General features: G+C 31.9%; 2 protein-coding genes across 4 annotated transcripts; one reads left to right on the top strand and one right to left on the bottom strand.

Moving 5' to 3' along the window:
• Positions 1-2,807: 2,807 nt before the first annotated feature.
• LOC112034625 (uncharacterized) lies at positions 2,808-6,084 on the top strand. The gene is made up of 5 exons (XM_024067444.2): positions 2,808-2,952; positions 4,379-4,451; positions 4,546-4,601; positions 5,211-5,333; positions 5,675-6,084. The coding sequence occupies exons 1-4, from the start codon at positions 2,897-2,899 to the stop codon at positions 5,323-5,325; spliced, it is 300 nt and encodes a 99-aa protein (XP_023923212.1). The 5' UTR covers positions 2,808-2,896; the 3' UTR covers positions 5,326-5,333; positions 5,675-6,084.
• Positions 6,085-6,190: 106 nt separating this feature from the next.
• Positions 6,191-9,579, bottom strand: LOC112034602 (protein ABIL3). 3 transcript variants are annotated; one of them, XM_065763820.1, is made up of 4 exons: positions 8,912-9,579; positions 7,790-7,927; positions 7,477-7,559; positions 6,191-7,386 (listed from the first exon to the last, which is right to left on the bottom strand). In XM_065763820.1, exons 2-4 carry the CDS (start codon positions 7,892-7,894, stop codon positions 7,206-7,208), a joined length of 369 nt encoding a protein of 122 aa, XP_065619892.1. In that variant the 5' UTR covers positions 7,895-7,927; positions 8,912-9,579; the 3' UTR covers positions 6,191-7,205. The 3 variants fall into 3 exon arrangements, with proteins under 3 accessions (XP_065619892.1, XP_065619891.1, XP_065619893.1); XM_065763819.1 differs by lacking the exon at positions 8,912-9,579 and adding an exon at positions 8,159-8,317; XM_065763821.1 differs by lacking the exon at positions 8,912-9,579 and adding an exon at positions 8,029-8,152.
• Positions 9,580-18,735: the final 9,156 nt, after the last annotated feature.

Below are 18,735 nucleotides of genomic sequence, written 5' to 3'. Positions count from 1 at the left end.
ATATGACAAAGTTTGGCTTCAACATGTTATTAGAAGCTATTTTTTTAACTTATTATGTGGTAAATTATAAAGCTCTATAGGTGTATTATTTTAACAAGTCACATGACTCATTTTAAAAAGTTATGTACCTAAAAGTACAAATAAATAGTTTATTCAATTGCCACATTGTCAGTTGGAGTAAGATACTTTTAAATATGTTTGGAACCAAACTTTTTTTTTTTCCTCGTATTATTATTATTATTATTATATAAAGAAAGAAAATGATGAGTTGACAAATAAATAAGAATGGAAGGGAATTTGTGGATTCAATGGAAGGGAATCTTATCCCAACAACTAAAGATTATAGCCTGACCTAGTGACTTCCACTAAGGTCTTTATAGCTTCAATCGGTGAGTGAATCAATGTCACATGTTCAAGGGTATAATTCAAGATGTATACCTCAACCTGCAGGAGTGATTATGCCAACAACAACAATCAAGCCTTAATCTCAATTTTTTTTATCAATTATGAACTTTTAATAGAATAGTCAGACTTGGCCACATGTATCTTGATGACCATATTACCAAAGAAGAAAAAAAGTAACCATGCCATTGGATATTGGATAACTCACCCATGGTGTTAGTATGTTATATTCAATTTTGTTAAATACTTATTCATACAAAACAAGTATTTTTATAGAATAAAATAAATGGAACAAATGTTTTATTTTAAGAATAATACCAGAGATACAAACTTTTTTACAAACTGTTGATGTGGTGAGTGGTTATTAGTAAATGAAAAAGTGATGTTAATGGTGGGCCTAGATGAAAACCAATAAAAAGTTGGCCAAATTACCAGTTTGTAAAATTATTGTAAAATAGTTTTTGCCTGTAGCATTACTTTTATTTTAAATCTAAATATAAGTAACATACACACAGAATTAATTCATTAAAAACCATAATATCTATTTCTTGATTAATATCTAATGAATATATGACTTATAACAAGTACATTACTCGTTAGAGCAAAGTTGTTAAAATCTACGGCCAAAATCAATTTTCGTGCTTAAAATTTATCCATTTTTCTAATTTGTCTCTTATGGCCTGTTTGGGAGTTTAAAAAAAGAGGGAGAGTAGAGTAGAGAGAGGGAGGGAGAGTAGTTCAATTACCTTATTTGGAAGTTTTTTAAGGAAAAAGTGGGAGGGGTTTGGAAGGGTTTGGAGGGGTTTCAACTACCTTCAACCCCTTATTTTTAATTCCCCAAATTGGAGAGATTTGGAGGGAGAGTAGAGTACATAAATTTTTGACCAAGTAAATTACCTAATTTACCCTTATTACATTAACAAAACTACAATGTTTTCTAACCAAAAAAAAAAAAAAAAGGGTAATGAGCAATTTGTGTGCCACTTTTTTTGTGAGCCTCTTGTGCACAGAGTCACTATGGTCACATAATAAGCAATTTATAGGTTTTTGAAACAGTACATGTCTGAGGTAATAAAGACTTCCAGTGTATCTTTGTGTAATATATAATCAATATAAATTCACGGACTAAGAAAAATAAAATAAAAATATTAAAAATAATAATAAAAAATGAAAGAAACACTCAAAATTCAATATTTTGTTGATTTTTTCAGTAAACAAATAAACCAAACATTTTTTTCTTATTTTAATTATTATCAATTAAGGATGGTTTTTTTTAGTATAATAAAAAAGTAGAAAAAAAAATTTAATCATAGACTAATGTTGATTATTTAATTCACATAAAAAAAATATATTGCATGCTATAGTCATAATTATTTAATCTAACAAATTTTTCATAAACCAATGTTGCAAGTTCATTTTCAAATAGGGGTAAATTTGTCTATTTTAATAATTTCCTCTCATCTCCATCTTAATTTTTAAAACATCCAAATAAGGGGAATGACTAATTACTCCATTCCCTTTTACTAATTTTAAAAACATCCAAACAAGGTGGAGGGAACCATTTCCCTTTACTCTCCTCCCCTCTACTCCCCTCTACTTTCCTCCCTCTCTAAATTTCCAAACAGGCCATTAGAGTTGCAAAAGTAGCATTCAAATCCTTCAAAAATGTAAAATGATCCAATTTGATTTTTACACTACACAACATCATGTTGTCTTATTTGATTATGAAAAAATGTATTAATAAGTATCTTAAAATATACGTTGATAGGTTAGATGAATCACACTATCAACAATCTAACATTATGATGCTATGTTGATTTCGATTTTAAATAGGCAGGGTCGGGCCATGTAATAGCTCCAACACCAATGAGATTAATAACAATGAGAAATAATGAGACAAGTGATAATCAAAATATGGTGTGTTTGTGAGTTTTTTTTTTTTTTTTTTTTTTAATGAAGAGAAGTGTGTTTGTGAGATAATAATATGATATTTGTATGTAAGTTCCAGTTAGCTCAACTGGTAAAGTCTTTGATGATTGTATAAGAGATCTGAGATTAAATCTTTGCCTACACCAAAAATTAATTGGTGTCTTAGTCTGATGATAAAGAACACTCATCAGTAACAGACACCATAAGTTGAAATTTCCTAAAAAAAAAAATATTTGCATTAAAATTTTTTTTTTAAAAGTTATTATCGGGCCTGTTGAGTGTTTTTTTTTTTGCCTATACCAAAAATTAATTGGTGTCTTAGTCTGATGATAAAGAACACTCATCAGTAACAGACACCATAAGTTCAAATTTCCTAAAAAAAAAAAAATATTTGCATTAATTTTTTTTTTTTTTAAAGTTATTATCGGGCCTGTTGAGTGTTTTTTTAAAGCCCAACTCCATTACATGAACTCAAAAAATAAAATCATTTGAGAGAACGAGACGATTTCAGTGCCCTAATTTCCAAAGCCCGTATCTTACTCTCTCTTTCTCAAAGCTTGAAGCTATGGCTGCTCCAGTTGCTGACATGGCAGGCACACAACTCCAATGGGAGTTCAACTGGTTAGTCTCTCTGTCTCTCTCTTGAATTCTTGTTCTAATTTGTATGTGAATTTGAATACTTTCTGTCATATTAAGTCTCAGTGTCAACTGGGTTTTCTGGGTTTGATGCTTTTCAGCGTTTTCTTTAATTTACATTCTTAAAGTTGGGATCTTTATTGCCAAACCAATGTGGGTTTCATTCACTTTCTTCATATGTATCATTATTTTTTGTAATTTTTGGGTGTTGCGTGTGTAAATTTTCATATAATTGTTGTTTAGTTTTAGCTTATGTTGTTATTGTCTGTGTTCTCTGTTGGGTTATTTAAGGTTGGTTTAGTAGTAATTTATTCAGTATTACACTATTAATTTCGTGTGTCAAGCGTGCACAGAGCTCATGTCAAATTGGTTAATTGTATCTTCTGGTTTTGTAACTTCTATGAGTGGCAGAACAGCCAAAGTATAACAAATTTGGAAGAGTGTGGACAAACCAAATTTTAACCTTTTAACATGAGGAAAACAATTAGTTTTTAGTGGCACTAACCTTTGATATCAACCACTACTTTGTAACCCTTTACTTTATGTTTACAATCTGCTAGCTTTCAGATATTTAGGGCGCGTTTTTATAAGCTGATGGAAAACGGTGTTTTGAGTTTAAAATGAGCGTTTCTAAAAAAGCTATGAGGAATTATGGTTGCAAAACAGAGTTTTGGGTTTTAAAAACGCTCATTTAAACTCCCAAAATGCCTAACCAAATGGGCCCTTAATATCCATCTTAATTAATGTGGGTGAGGTTAAGCTTTGGTATTGGGTGCTCTATTTTAATTTCCCATTGAAGTGATCCTAAACTTGTGTTCACGAGGAGTTTAGTAACAGGAAAGGGTTACTTTTTTTTTTTTTTTAATCATCTGCACAAGAGCTCTCAATCAGTGGTCTACTATGCACTCTTTGAAGGGTGGCTTGTTCTAGCCTGCTTGGCCATTCTTCTCCAATTTTTCATTCGTAGTTATGAACAGGGGCTCTGTTCAGGAAAAATACTTAGAAATTCTTGGGGGAAAAAAAAATCATTTTGAAGTGTTTATCTGAAAGGCATGTAAATCTAGTAGTCGAATTATGAGATACTTTAGAAAATATGCAAGAATGAGCATCTGTGAGGTGAAGGTGCACTTTAAAAAAAATTTAAGATAGATAATTTCATATATCCTAATGTAGGTATAAACCATACATCTAGGAGATTCTTTACCATTAGAAATGACCTAATGAAAGACTACAAACTTCAAAGGGTAACTATCTTTGAGAAGGAGTATGGATTCCTTCGATCATTGTTTACATGTTTACTTCAGTGACATGATGTTCAGGTTCACTTTATCTACCTTTGAGGATTTATTTCCCTAGAATGGTACTTAAATTTTACCTCCAAGTTAATTCTAAGTTGAAATATTATCTGCAGTGACTTGGAAGTAGACTATGAGTCTGAGGAGAATGCTTCTATGGTCTATGCAGCATTAGCTGTTGATAAGGAGGTGATCCTTCATGATGCCTAAATCATTTTTTTTTTCTTTGTTTTTGGGGGTGGGACAAATTTAGATTCTTACTCAATTCCATTTCTGATTGCAGTTGCAGCCAGATAAAGTGAAAAGGCAGATGGAAGTGTCTAATGGAAAGCTTATAGTGTAAGCTCTCTTATCAGTTGGAACCTTTTTCAATGAAGAATTTTTGTTTTGAATAAAATATTAAAAGCGATATTGTAATATGTTAATGATTAATATTGTAACTGTTCTATATTGCATTATAGTGTATTGATTAATACTATGAAAATCCTCAGCAAAGAAGGGCAGGAGGGGGGGAAAGTGAAGGGGAAAAAAAAAAAGGCAGGATATATCGTTTGAGAAACTGGGATCAATTCCTGTTTGCCTGCTTGTATTAATCTTCTACTAAATTTATTATTTTAATTTATAAAAGCCCTTGCCAATGAGCTTTAGCTCAAAGAGCACTCCCTTGTTCCATAATAATGGGATTTTGGGTGATGTTTTGGATTTAAAACCCAATGGATGCATGTGTATCTTACTGATTAAAAAAGGTCATACCCAGTGCACAAGTTCCCACTTTTGATTAATTTGGGAGAGGTGATTCGTGGGTAGCTTTAACCCCAATTTTTTTTTTTGGGGGGTGGGGGGGGAGGCTGATTTCTAGTCTTGAATCCACAACCTGTCACTTTTATATATAAATAAACTCTCTGATTGCCTTATATAACTTCCCATCTCTTTGTCTTTCTAATACAGGCACTTTGAGGCGGTAGAAGCAAGATTTCTTCGTGCATCATTTAGTGCTTTTGTGGACGTCCTTACACTCGCCACAAAAACGATTGAAGAATTTGGACAAGGAATGGAATTGTGACACCATATGTAATTCACCAACTGGCACGGCTGGTTGTTCAGTGAAATTGATCATTTTTTTTGTTTGTGACATCTTGTTACCTTAGGCTGTAGCAAACTTTTGGTTATGAGTTATGAAATTTCTTTTTTTATCTAAGGTGCAGTAGTATGAGTTTTACTTTGAGTGACGGTTAATTTATGAAGTTTTTATATGTACAATAGCTATACTAATGCACAGATTTTAAACTAATGTTAGAATGATTTGCCCAAATGGCTTTGCTCTGGTTGTTTGTAGAACCTGATTTGCCTGGTAATTATAATCCATAACCCAACGTTTTTATTAATCATCACGCCTTTTATAATTCTTGCAGATTCTGCTCTGTCCTGCGGCATGAGCAAGGTTACATGAAGTAGAGTGAGATACTCAAACTGAGATTTTCCAGGAAAGTACACAAGAAATGCTGATAAGAGTGAAATCGTGCAATATAGATTTGGAAAGAAAAATGTTCATTTAACTGCGTCCTTGTTGATGAGATGCTTATATGTATTTGGAAAAGGATTTGATTTGTAAGTCAATATCAGTTGCAACTTAAAACCAATCTTCTAGCAAGATGTTCACCAACCAAAAGCGGGGTGGGCAAGCTCCATAGTGACCATTTAATAAATTTGCAATTTCAGATGTTGCATCATAGAAGACAGGTAGATTGCATTCAGGAAAAGGTTTTATTTATGTTCATTAACTGGCTTCCATGAAATGAATTGGATCCTTGCATTGATTGAATTGGACATTTGCTTATTGAAGTTACTGAGAAAGTTTAACCTGTTTAATAAAAAAATTCAAGCTTTGTGGACGTTCAACACGCCCAAAAAAAAAAAAAAAAAAAACTATGATAATTGCCCATATTTGTAAACTACACTGTATCCAGGTAAACTTTATGTTGTGTACATATATAATTGTGTACATTCTTTGAAGGTTTGGATAATGAATGTAATTTTTGAAGAAAAATGTCCACACATCAAAAAATTTTCTATATTGAATATATAGAATTGCGTATGTTCTTTGAAAATTTGAGCACATTGATAGTTTCAAGTAAAAGGAAAAAAGCTTGGTGGCCGGTTGGACTTTTTACAAACAAGGTTTAATTGTCGTATTTAGTATAGGTAGGCTGACAATGTAAGTAGGAAAATTCCTTAAAAAGATGAACGACTTCCTTAACAGTAAATATTTTCAGAGTATAACGAGCATAACTTTCTAATTTTTAAAGCAAGAAGCAGCTATTTGGCATAGGGTGATTTATGCTTTTCAGCCCCAATCATCTGAATCTTTTGCCTTCTCCACCAGTGAAATTGGGTCACTTCAAACCATGTAAGTTCTTGTATTCATTTTTCATTTCTTTCCCAGTTATTTTCAAGATATCCTAACATCATACTTTGCACATCGAAGTTGTTCATGTTTACTGATAAGGATTATAAGTACACTTATATTTCTTATTGCCAAGTATATTAGTAATACAGAAGCATAATTTATCGAAATGGTTACTAAACTAGAACAGCGAGGTAAATCTTATGTTTGATCTGAAAAGTAAGTCATCATAATGTGGTGCAAGAGCCATTTGACCAATATTTTCACTGCATTATATTAGAAATACACAAAACATGATTCTCCCTCTTTGCTAAATATAAGGCTTTACCAAAACTAAACACCGACTTTAAAAGAATCTTTGTTAGGGCTGCTATTCCGAACTGACTTGTTATTTATTTTTTATCAAACAAAATCAAGTGAATATCCAAAATAGTAGTAATTTTATTTCTATCTCCTTTAGGTTAACTCATAAATCTTTACCCTAATGATTGCTAATGAGCATCCCTACCATAAGTGCCTATTCAAGGTTTACAAGTATCTTATTGATTAAAGAAACAATCCCAGCTCACCTGCTCAATGGAAGATACACGGAGCTCCGTTCCAGAAGCTTCATCAACCTTCTCATCCAAGAGATCATTAACCTTATATGTAATAGAACCCAAATGGTCCACAGTATTCACAAGAGCTTTAATCGTATAATCTTTTAATGTTTCTACTACACTGCACACATGTGAGGATAACCTCTTTCAGAAAAGATAGAATTGAAACCTCACTTTAAAACACCAGCATTTATGAATCAGATTAACTCACATCTGGTTTTGGTCATCATTAGTGTATGATAGTTCAAAATACTCTGCTGCTGAGTATAACTGTGTTCTTAGATTTTTCAGGTCCTGAACAAACATATGCTATAAGAAAATACAGTTGAACAAAAAATAAAATCTTAAGAAGCCTGATTGCATAAAGCTTGGTCAAGTCTTAAAAAACTGCAGCATGTTCAATTCCCTTATCAGACTAAAGGGATGAACTGAAAGTCCGAATCCCAATTTTTGGCCAATATTTGAAGTTTTAAGGAAGATTGTAATGCTTATATAGATGAAGTGTAAACAAGGAGCAGGAGTACCTTGAGACTATCTGCGAAAATCAAACTCTGCTGCATGGAAACCTCATCGAAATTAGATGCTTCATAAGGGACTCGCAGTGTGGAAGATGTCGTCATTGTCCCCATGATAGAGAAGATGGAAGACAATAATTCCTTAGCCTGCAACAACCAAGATGATCAATTTAGTATTAAAGAAAAAATGATAATATTAAGCAAAGGGAAAAGCAAGAACTGGAAGAGAAAACATTCCAATTTTGAACCTCAATTTGTTTTTAAATTTTGAAAAACAGAAATTGCTGTCTTCTTATAGAGCTCAACATCAGAAAAGCATTAAAATGCTGAGAACTTGAAACCCCAATATATTTCAATAACAGCAACAGCAAACTTGACCTTTATTTTTCTAAAGAGAGAGAGTTTGCAACCAAAATCAAAACCCCATTTCAACCCCGACATTTATATAGCAATAGCTGTCTAAAATAATAGATATAAGTTATAACATTGACAACTGACACCCCCTAATTGAGTTTGTAACAACAGCAGCAAGTCTGTGTGTGTAAGAGAGAGAGAGAGAGAGTCTTCTTTAAAAAGTCACCATCAATGAAATACCAGAAACCTCTATTTAAATAAAAGATTAGCTGTACTTAACCCCTTCAAAAAAATAAGATTAGCTGTGTATGACATAATTTATGAAAATCCAACAGCATAAAACATGTAGTGCTTTGCCACACTTCAACAACTATCCCAGTCAGGAAAATCAACAGACAGAGAATAAACTAGACACTGGAATTCGATACCATTGTAAAAAGCCCATTTTGTCTGAATCTTCACCAATACTCACATTGTATCAAAATTTAAAAATAAAATAAATTAAATTAAATTAAACCCAGATAAAGTACAAGACAAACCAAACCTTAAAAACATCAAAAGCTGTAAAATTTCAATACCCTCTTTTTAATTTCTAATAAAACTGAGTTAAAGAAAAAGAAAACCTTATGCACAATGAAAAAAAAATTGATATATTAGGCTCAGCTGAGTAAAGGCTGTTAATTTCTTGGGTTAATCTCTTTCAACTCTTTCCATAGAGCTAAAACAAAAACGACAAGCAATTGTATCCAAGCAGAAAATGATGAGAGAGAGACTAACCTGGTGTTTCTTTACACTGAACTTCCTCTTATAATCCTGTAGCTGAGACTATAACACAAAACTGACAAAACCCACTTCCAGTTCAAAACCTTAAGCATGAACCCACTTCAAAAAAAATTCAAACTTTGAATGCCAAATGCAAAACCAATGAAGGCAGCCGAAAAAAAACTAACAGCACATAATAAATAGCCACTCTTTGAGACAGCGTGACAAATGTGGTTTGGTACAAGATTTTGACTACACTAGAGAAAACGACAACTTCGAACTGTATCTATAGGGTAGGTAATGAGGAACAACAAAGAAAACAATGAGTTATTAGATAGAGAGAGTGAGAGATGAAGAATAGAGGGACAGGCATCAAGGAGAGCACGTCTGTATAGGCACTTTAGGCAGGGAATCCGGAGCATTTTGTTTGCCAAACACAGCAAAAGCCTGCCTCTTTTGGAAGCAAAAACTGGTCTCAAGCTGAAATTTCACTTCTCACTCATCATTGCCTTTAGTTGGGTCCTACATTTTTTTTTTATAGTTTTTTTTTCTTGGTGCTGTGAGTCCCTCACCATTTCTAATTTTCTATTTAACTGAGCTTTGGCCTCTGGCTCTGAGCAACATAAATCGTCTCCTGGTTTTTCAGCACCTGCCAGGCTCCCACATGTTGTGGAAGGATTTTTTACATTAAGATAAAATAAAATATTGTAATGGGTATCAATAAAAATAATAATATATTTTTTTTGTGAGAGTTTTAATTTATAGCTGTTTTTGATAATTGGTTTTTTTTTATCAGATCAAGATATTAAGCCTAGGTTTGGATAGCGCTTCTTCTTGTTGAAAGTAGAGTTGAGTTTTCTGTTTTTNCCAAAAAAAAAAAAAAAAAAAACCCTAATTTACCCACATACTATCTACAAACACAGCAAAAAAAGGACCAAACTTTCTTAAAATATGTAGTTCTCACTTCTCATTACTGCTCGATGTTATACATATTCAACAAAAGAAAAGTTATGTATAATATTGAAGACAAAGTGCACTACTGCAAGATTACTCAGAATGGTACATCACATTATCAATGAATTACTTGAATGTTTCATTTTGGGGGGGGGGGAGGGGAGAGGAGATACTTTATAAAGTACAAATTTTTTTTTTTTTTTTTTTTTTTTTTTTTTTTTTTTTGCCGGTTTTGTTGACTTTTGAGAGAAAAAATTACTGTGCATGTACTGTGCGTGCACTGTTCACATACTGTTTATGCACTGTTCACGCAATATTTAATATTAAAAGTGGGTCCCACAATATTATTCACCTATTTAAAAATTATTTTGTTACAGTGTTTTCAGCAACAATCAATTTTTATCAACTTTTAACAATAATAAGTGCTATCCAAACGGACCCTTAGGATAGGTGAAAATTTTTTACTACAAAAGACTTTATTGATTGAGTATAACTCACGGATTAAAATAATATAAATAACAGATTTATATGAAAATAATATTGTCTTAACGTGTGAAAATTGTAGTGTACCTAACGTTGATGTTTAATACAACAAAGTTAGGAGTGTTACCGTTCAATGGACACACTTTTTGTGTTTCTAGCATAGATGGCCAGGTTCAAATTATGTCTCACTTATTCAAATGTTAATCTATGGACTTTGTTTCTAATTTTCATTTTCATTAATATAGTGACCGGTTGACTCCTCCACGTTACTTTAAAAAGGGTTAGAGAATCATTTTACTTTTTTATCTTGTTTTTTGCTACGGTCAACAAGTATAATCAGAAGAAAGAATTTTGATTATTTTATTTTCATGTTCTTCAATTGTAGTTCTTTTAGGATGAAACTTATGTTAAATTTATTTAATCATATGTGTGTGTTTTTTTTTTTTTTTTTGATAGGCATGTGTTATGTTATATTTAATAAGATTACCGTTTAAATGTTAAATAAAATATGAAGGAAGATTCATTATTCCTTACTTATGGTTAACCCTCCTGGGCCTCCTCCCCCAAAAAAAAATGCATTTCTTTCGATATATTTAAAATTTAATACATTTTTCAAGTTAGAAAACAAAAAGAACATACCTTAGCATTATCTTTACAAAAAAGGTTCACCAAGGAGGCAATACCATTAAGTTTTGACTCTTAATAATATAGAAGAATGGTGATATAATATGTTGTAATTTTTTTAGAGTGGTTAATCTATGTGAAAATAATGTTATTCTAATTACAACTTAACAAGTTATAAAAATAAAAAGTTGTGTCCTTAACGTTGCCTAATGCAAAAAATAATACTTGATTACTTTAATTGATTTTATAATTTGAACTATCAAACATTATAAGTTTATTTCCTTAAAAGTCCTGGAAGGAAAATGCCAAAGTTATTATCAAATTTAATTTACTACCAAAAAAAAATTACAAATTAACATGACATAAAAATGTTTGATTTTGCTACAACGTAATTGATAAGTTTCTTAATTATTTTTTTGAATCGTGTTCAAAAATTGACACCACACAAGTAATTAAAGTATGTCATATGAATTTCACAAATGTTTATTTCCTTAAACAAATCCAAATGATAACATGAACATGTTTGTTTGGAAATACGCAAATGTTGCATTCGGATACTTGCATTTAGATTTGAATTTTAAAATGATGAATGTAAAATGCGTTAATTCTAAATTTATAAATATTTAAATATGTCATATGAATTTCTAAAATTATACTCAGTTAAAAAGTTATTTTTAACCATTGCACACCTTTGATGCAATGGTCACTCTACAAGTATAAGTGCTTGTGAGATGGAGGGCAAAAGCCGGGGTTCAAATCTTCAGGAGGGAATTTCACATACATGTACACTTAAATTATGCTAGAGTATAAATTCTATTTTGTATAAAAAAAATTATTTTAAATTCAAAAATTTTAATGTGGATTTGACAAGTCCAAATCATTGACTCTTTATAAACTATCCAAATAAAGTATTTAGATTTTAATTACCCAAATTTTGTTATACAAACACGCCAAAAAAGAACATATATCTACCCTAGGGTTGCATACACATGAGCATTTTCCTTCATTTTCTAGTATAATCAAAAAAATCGTTCTAATTCTTCAAAACATATCAACTTTGTTGGGTCCCATCCCATATTTTATTTTTCCTTTTCCACTTATCACGGGGAAACTGGTGGGTTGATTTCAGCCGTCTGATTAAATGTAAAGATTTTATCAGTTTTTGGGTAAAGTGATAGCCCCACGCGCATGACATGCAAGTTGGCCACTAAACAGTCTCAAGTATTCCCGTATATCCACGGCCTTGAAAGGCACGCTAGAAGTTTGAGTTTGATAAAGGTAGCTCTTTGTCACACTTTCTCACAACTACATCCAAACTAAGCCCACGCGCCACTTCAAGTGCGTACTAATTATACAAAAAAATAGAAGAACATAAGAAAATAGTAAAACTCAAACAAAATAATTGGAGTTGTTGGGAAGCTTCTTCCCCAGTAAAAGTTGCATTGATATGTTTTTGCTTTTTGGGTTTAATGGATATTAATTATGAATGTCAACATTTTGAATGTTGTTTTTGAGAGTGAACATTTTGAATGTTGAAGATTTGGATTACAAAATTTGTGTAATATTTGTATTCAAAAAGCTAATTCAGATGTTGAATATCTAAATTCTAGTCTTTTCTCTCTTGAAAACGAATCCAAATGTGACATATGCATTTAAATGTATTTATTATTTCAAGGCAAATTCATACATTTAAGATTGAACATTGGAATTCCACTTTTTTTGTTTTTGAAGCCAGATGTTCAATATCAATACTATTCTCTTTAAGAATTTAAACCAACATTTCTCGAGATATAAAGAAGCAATAAAAAAATTTTAATAAAAAAAAAAAATTGACAACCCTCCCCTTGGGTTTGGTTATGAACTCAAAACCCAATCTTGCTATTAAGTCATGCATCCCAACTCGTCCATCACATCTCCAACAAAAAATTGGAGTTGGGAGCTTCCCCATTAAAAATTTGCAGTAATATGAGGACTAATTTTTCATTAATATGATATTATAGTGGTCATTATAGTGGTAATTCATTTTTGAGGTTTCAACTTTGAATGAGACAAATAATGAATGTGAAGAATTTAGACGATGAAGAATTGAATTACATAAAATCTGACTCTTCGTTATCTAGATTCTAATTTTTTTTTTTTTTTTAATTTCTCCGAAGTGAATCTGGATGATTCATTTATTTATTTATTCCAAAGAAAATTTGAATATTAAACATTTAAATTTCACTTTTTAATTTTTGAACCCTGATATTCAAGATTTAAATTTAAACCAACATTTCTCAAGGAATAAAAAGACAATAATAACCTTCAAAATTCAGGGAAAAAATGACTGCCTTCCCCTTAAGTTTTATCATAAACATAACATATACCATAAAAACCTTATTTAGCCATTAAACCACCTTATTTTTGAGGACTCATATTCCTAATTTTTGTGTTAATAAAATTAACCAATAGGTAAAACAAAAGATTTATCAATTAAGCAAGGGCATATTAAGAATATTATTACTTAAACACTCTTTCTTTTAGCTTGTTCTTAGTGAAACTCTTGACAATTGATGGGCGGTGGCTTTGATTCATAAAGCAACAACTCACCAATTTGTTTTATGATCAATCAATCCATCCCTCCCTCATGGGTGCAGGAAAAAGCAAAGCGAATGAATTATTTGTGATTCATAAAGCAACAACTCACCAATTTGTTTTATGATCAATCAATCCATCCCTCCCTCATTGCTGCAGGAGAAAGAAAAGCGAATGAATTATTTAAAAGGTAGTGGGCACAATAAGCATGAGTCGATTTCAAAATGACAACTGCTACAGTTAGTTTTTGTCACACAAAAATAACATTTTATGTTCTTAACAAAGAGCATGTTCCCCCTCAAAAAAAGAAAAACAAAAAAGAGCATGTTGGTTCACATTAATGAGGTCATATAAGGGAAATTGGGATATAATGTAACGTGGAATTCATTATATTTGTTGTACTCCTCATAAGCTCAATGGTGTGATTGTCATTTTTACAAAAATTTAGGGGTCATTATTATTTTCTTATACCTCAATAGAGGTTTGTGTAGTTTTTTTATATATAAAAAAAAAATGTAAAAATGCAAATTTTGTTTTGTTTTGTGTGTTCATGTAAGATTCTTAGAAAAACAAATCCCATATTTAGAAAATTGAAAAGAAAATTGCTTGGAAGTAGAAGGGGAAAAAAATATAAAAATGGAAGGGAGAGAAACTTAGTTAAAAAAAACGAAAAGAAATGGGTACAAGATGATAGTAGTTTTCATCATTTGCCTTATTTTCCATTCCTAAAGCCAACGCTAGCTCTCTAATCACCATTAATGTCAACACTCTAACTCAACAACAACTTTTGAGTCCTTTAATGAGAGCCACGAGCTTATGGTTGTTGAAGTAGACATGTAGAAGAGGCCATCAGTTCAGTATTTCGTGGAGCTAGAGAATTCAATTTATTATTTTCCTAGACAAAAGTCTATGTTTTTTCAATTATAGAGTGTCACATTAATGTAATGGAAGTCATCAATTAGAGCATGATTAATTATCCCCAAATTTAATGTAAATCTTTCTATTTTGACTTGCTCTCCCGTTGTGATGGAGTGAGAATAGAATCAATAGATAAGGGGTTGGTGAGATTGATGTGAATGGGTAGGGATGGCTCTTTTTATTAGAGTAAACTCCAAAAAAAATATAAAGCACTTGGATATAAGGCATGTCTTGAAATCTTTTATAAAAAAATAAAGAGCAAAATACTATTTTGATTTCTAAACTTTAATAAAAGTTTGTTTTTCATTTCTAAACCTTGTAAAAAGTTTTTTTTTAAATAGAATAGAGACAAAAATAAAAATGAAAAAAGAATTTATAGTTTAGGGACGAAAAACAAAGTTTTAGTAAAGTTTAATGACATAAATAAAACATTTTCAATAGTTTAATGACGAAATATGAACTTTTCAATAGTTTAGGGAAGAAAATAAACTTCTTAAAGTTTAGGGATGAAAAACAAACGTTTGGTAAAGTTTAGAAACCAAAATAGTATTTTACTAAAAAATAAAATATTAAAATAAACAGTCATGTATTGAAATGAAAGACAATTATGAATTTGCTTTATTTGTTTATGAACAATTTTTTTTTTTTTTTTTTAATGATTTACATATAGGATTTTATAAACAGGAAAAGATAAGCAAGCATTCACAGCAGTGGAGCTAAAAATTTAGCTATTTAGCTCCACAAAAAGTTACTTTATCTATTTTACCTATACACATACTGCAGCAGTGGATCTATTTTAGCTTTCAACACAATAAAATAATATAAACATTACAATAAAATAATATATTCACTACAATAAACAACAATTACAACCACCCATAGCCGCTACTACTGCCAATACCGCCACCACCACCGCCACCGCCACCGCAATCGCTACTGCTGCCACTATCACCGCCAACGCCACCACCGCCGCCACATGATAGCAAATAATCGTCAAGTGTTAACAAGTGATTTTTTAAACCCCAAAATATACTTATACATTTTTTTACTAAAACAATTTCTTAATCATCATAATAGCAAGTAAATATTCATCTAGTGTAACAATAATATTTTGTTTTAACCCCAAATTATATATATACAATTTGATCCCACCCACACGTGCCAAGTCCCTCTACTCTTTCTCATTCACACATGCTGCCTTTCTTCCTTTTCTTTTCTGGTTTAGACTCAACACGCCGCCCAGCTCCCTTGCCTTCTTCTCCCATGTTGCTCCCCTTCCCTCAACCAAGCCGTCACCGCTCCAAGATCCTTTTCCCTCTGATTGAACCCAAAAACCCATGCCGCCAAATCCATGCTTTACACTTCTCCCCCTGATCGAACCCAAAAAGCTTAAAGAAGTCAAAGCCGCTACCGCCGATATCTAGCAAAGCCGTCGACGATGTCAAAGTCAAAAACCGCCAAATCTTTCATCTTTCTCTTCCGATCTGCTGCCGTGGGTTTTAGTGATGTTTTGGCCGTGGGTTTTGCCAATGTTTGCTTTTTTTTTCTTTTTCTAGTAGTGCTGGGTTTAATGAGTGTGGGTGGGGTTGGGTTTGTGACTAATGGGGTGGTGGTGGTGGTGCTGGTGGGGGTTGTCGTGGTGGAGGTGCTGATTAATATTGGTGGTAGTGGGTTTGACAAGTGTGGGTATGGTTGGATTTGTGACTGATGTGGTGGTGGTGGAGGTGGTGGTGGTAGGGGTTGCCGTGGTCGGAGCTGGGTCTGTGACGGCATGGGTTGGCGGCGTGGGTCAAGGGGGTGGCGGTGTGAGAGGACTGAAAGTTGAGAGAGAGACACAGAGTGAGAGAGAGAGCAAGTGGCACTATTTTAATCAGGAAGTAGAATAAAATAATATATATTTTTTTAGCTTTTATGAACAGTGCACATCTATAGATAGATGTGCACTGTAGCAATGGAGCTAAATTTTTTAGATTTAGCTTTACTGCTGGAGCACGATTTTAGTGTTGGAAGAGCTAAATTTTAGCAATATAGCAATATATCTCCACTGCTGTGAGTGTTATAGAAAGACAGCTTGCTCCGATACGATAATATTTGATGAAGAAGAAAGTTATAAATAATGTAACAATTAATCTCATGAAAAGTTCAATATTGGTTTATGATGAATGTTGACGACATGCTTAATACATCCAAGTTGAATGAAAAGCTAGTGGTGGACGGTTGAGTAATATGTAAGAATTTGCCTTTTGATAGAAGAATAATAGCTGGAAACAACAATTTTGATATTCAAAAGGTGAAAGATACAAATTTGTTATTTTTTTTTCATTCCCTATTTTATGAATTTCCAAACACATTAAATAAAATATCAAAATATATCATACACTCTTAAAAATCATATCAAAGCAAATACACCACAACCCATTTCACTCAGTTATTTTATGATCTATCTATTTACTCCATTATTTTAAAAACTTCCAAATACCATGGGAATAATTTAGAAAAAGACTAAACAGAGAAGGCCTTAAGTTTCACATTCTGAACAATCCTCTATCAAAAGGCTTTCAAAAAGGTGGACAATAGGTTAGAATAAACCACTCTAAATTTAGGTTTGTATAAACTTTTGCAAAACGGTATTTTAAATTTAAATAAGCGTTTATAAAAAAGTTATGAAAAATTGCTGTTATGAAATAAAATTTTGAGTTTTAAAAATACTTAAAGCTTTCAAAATGCTTTATTTTCATATATTCCTTGATGTGTTCTGTATAAACTTTTCTTACATAAATCAGAATTGTAGGAATCAAATTAATATTAAAAAAATAAATAAATCAGAGAGTGAACTCCACGTTAAAGACATGAAGAGTTTAGAGACAATGAAGGTTGGTGAAAAAACGTGTGCTTTGGAGTCACTTAATAGTGCTTGGTCAGTCAGTGCAATACTCAGCAGAAAGCAGCAGCAGACTCCATCATTTGAAATTCGAAGTCTCCACAGGACGCTGTCATCAATCATAACCCACATGCGCTCCTCTCTTCCATACTCAACATGTTTTTGCCTGAAAAAGTGTACATGTCAATTCATGATGACCCATCAATGCTTCAAACTATTTCCATGGGCCTAATCTCATGAGGATTGAGGAGGGGGAAAAAAGCCAATTACTTTTAATTATGTCAATTTAACCTTAAACATTTTTATTTATCAAAACCTCTGTTTCACTTTGTTGGACTGTGTGTGAAAAATAAAAAACCAGTACATAAAAAGTGTACTAGTTTAACCTTCTATTTCCTCACATTAAAGAGAGGGGAAAAACTTTATCAATGCCTCTCTCTCTCTCTCTCAAAGTTTAACAAAAACAATCCCACCATTGTCTTAAACAAAAATTTGTGTTGTTATTGTGTGTGCAAATTGGGCTAGAGGTTTTTGATTATTACACTAATATAGGTGTGAAATATTATTTAGCACTTTAGGAGTACAAAATCTTTGAAATTATTTAGTAATTTCCTCATCAAATGATAAATCTATTCTATTTTTGAATTTAATTAGTGGTATACTTTCTTCTAAAAAAAAATTAGTTGTATACTTTGAAAGTGTGAGATTTGAATTACACAACTAAAAATATAAGATAATTTGTCAAATGTACACATTTATAAGATTTTTTTTCCCAATGATTTATGAACCCCCACAAACAAACAAGGAGAATGGGATAGACTTTTTATTAGTTTTTTAATTTTTAGAATCAATTTAATAGACTCCTATGATTACTTTTCCTTTCCCAAAACAATATTTTTTTTGTCCTTCCAATAAATAAATACTATAATAACAAGTAATAATCTTAGTTTGTGGGTCCAACTAAAAGAAAAGGAAAGAAACATTGGTTTTATTAGGTTGAATGTATGGACTTTTTTGAATCCATGATTAGCAGAGTGACAACATTAATTTATAATAAAGTACTAATTTAGTTTCTAAAGTTTTTATAATAAAGTACTAATCAATGGCGTGATTGGTGGGAATCATATGGGTCCCGTAGAAGAAGACTAGGAATGATGATTCTTCATTCTTATCTTGTGCGGACTCATCTCCTTGTCCCTTGTGCTACAGACTAGCCTAGCCTAGCCGAGTTGACTCAGTTGAGTCTCTCTCTCCCATAGCTATAGCTTAGTAGCTTGACTTTCACCTGGGCCTGGTAGATCTTCAACTTTCTATGGACTTGAGCTATATCTTTGAATACTTGGATCCAGTGTATATATGGGCCAAATAAGGCAAAGCCCACAAGAAGGGATCACATGGCTCATAG

Source organism: Quercus suber, unplaced genomic scaffold (genome assembly GCF_002906115.3).
Source record: "Quercus suber isolate HL8 unplaced genomic scaffold, Cork oak 2.0 scaffold_526, whole genome shotgun sequence".
Taxonomy (NCBI): Eukaryota; Viridiplantae; Streptophyta; class Magnoliopsida; order Fagales; family Fagaceae; genus Quercus; species Quercus suber.
This window is presented reverse-complemented; position numbering and strand designations above follow the sequence as displayed.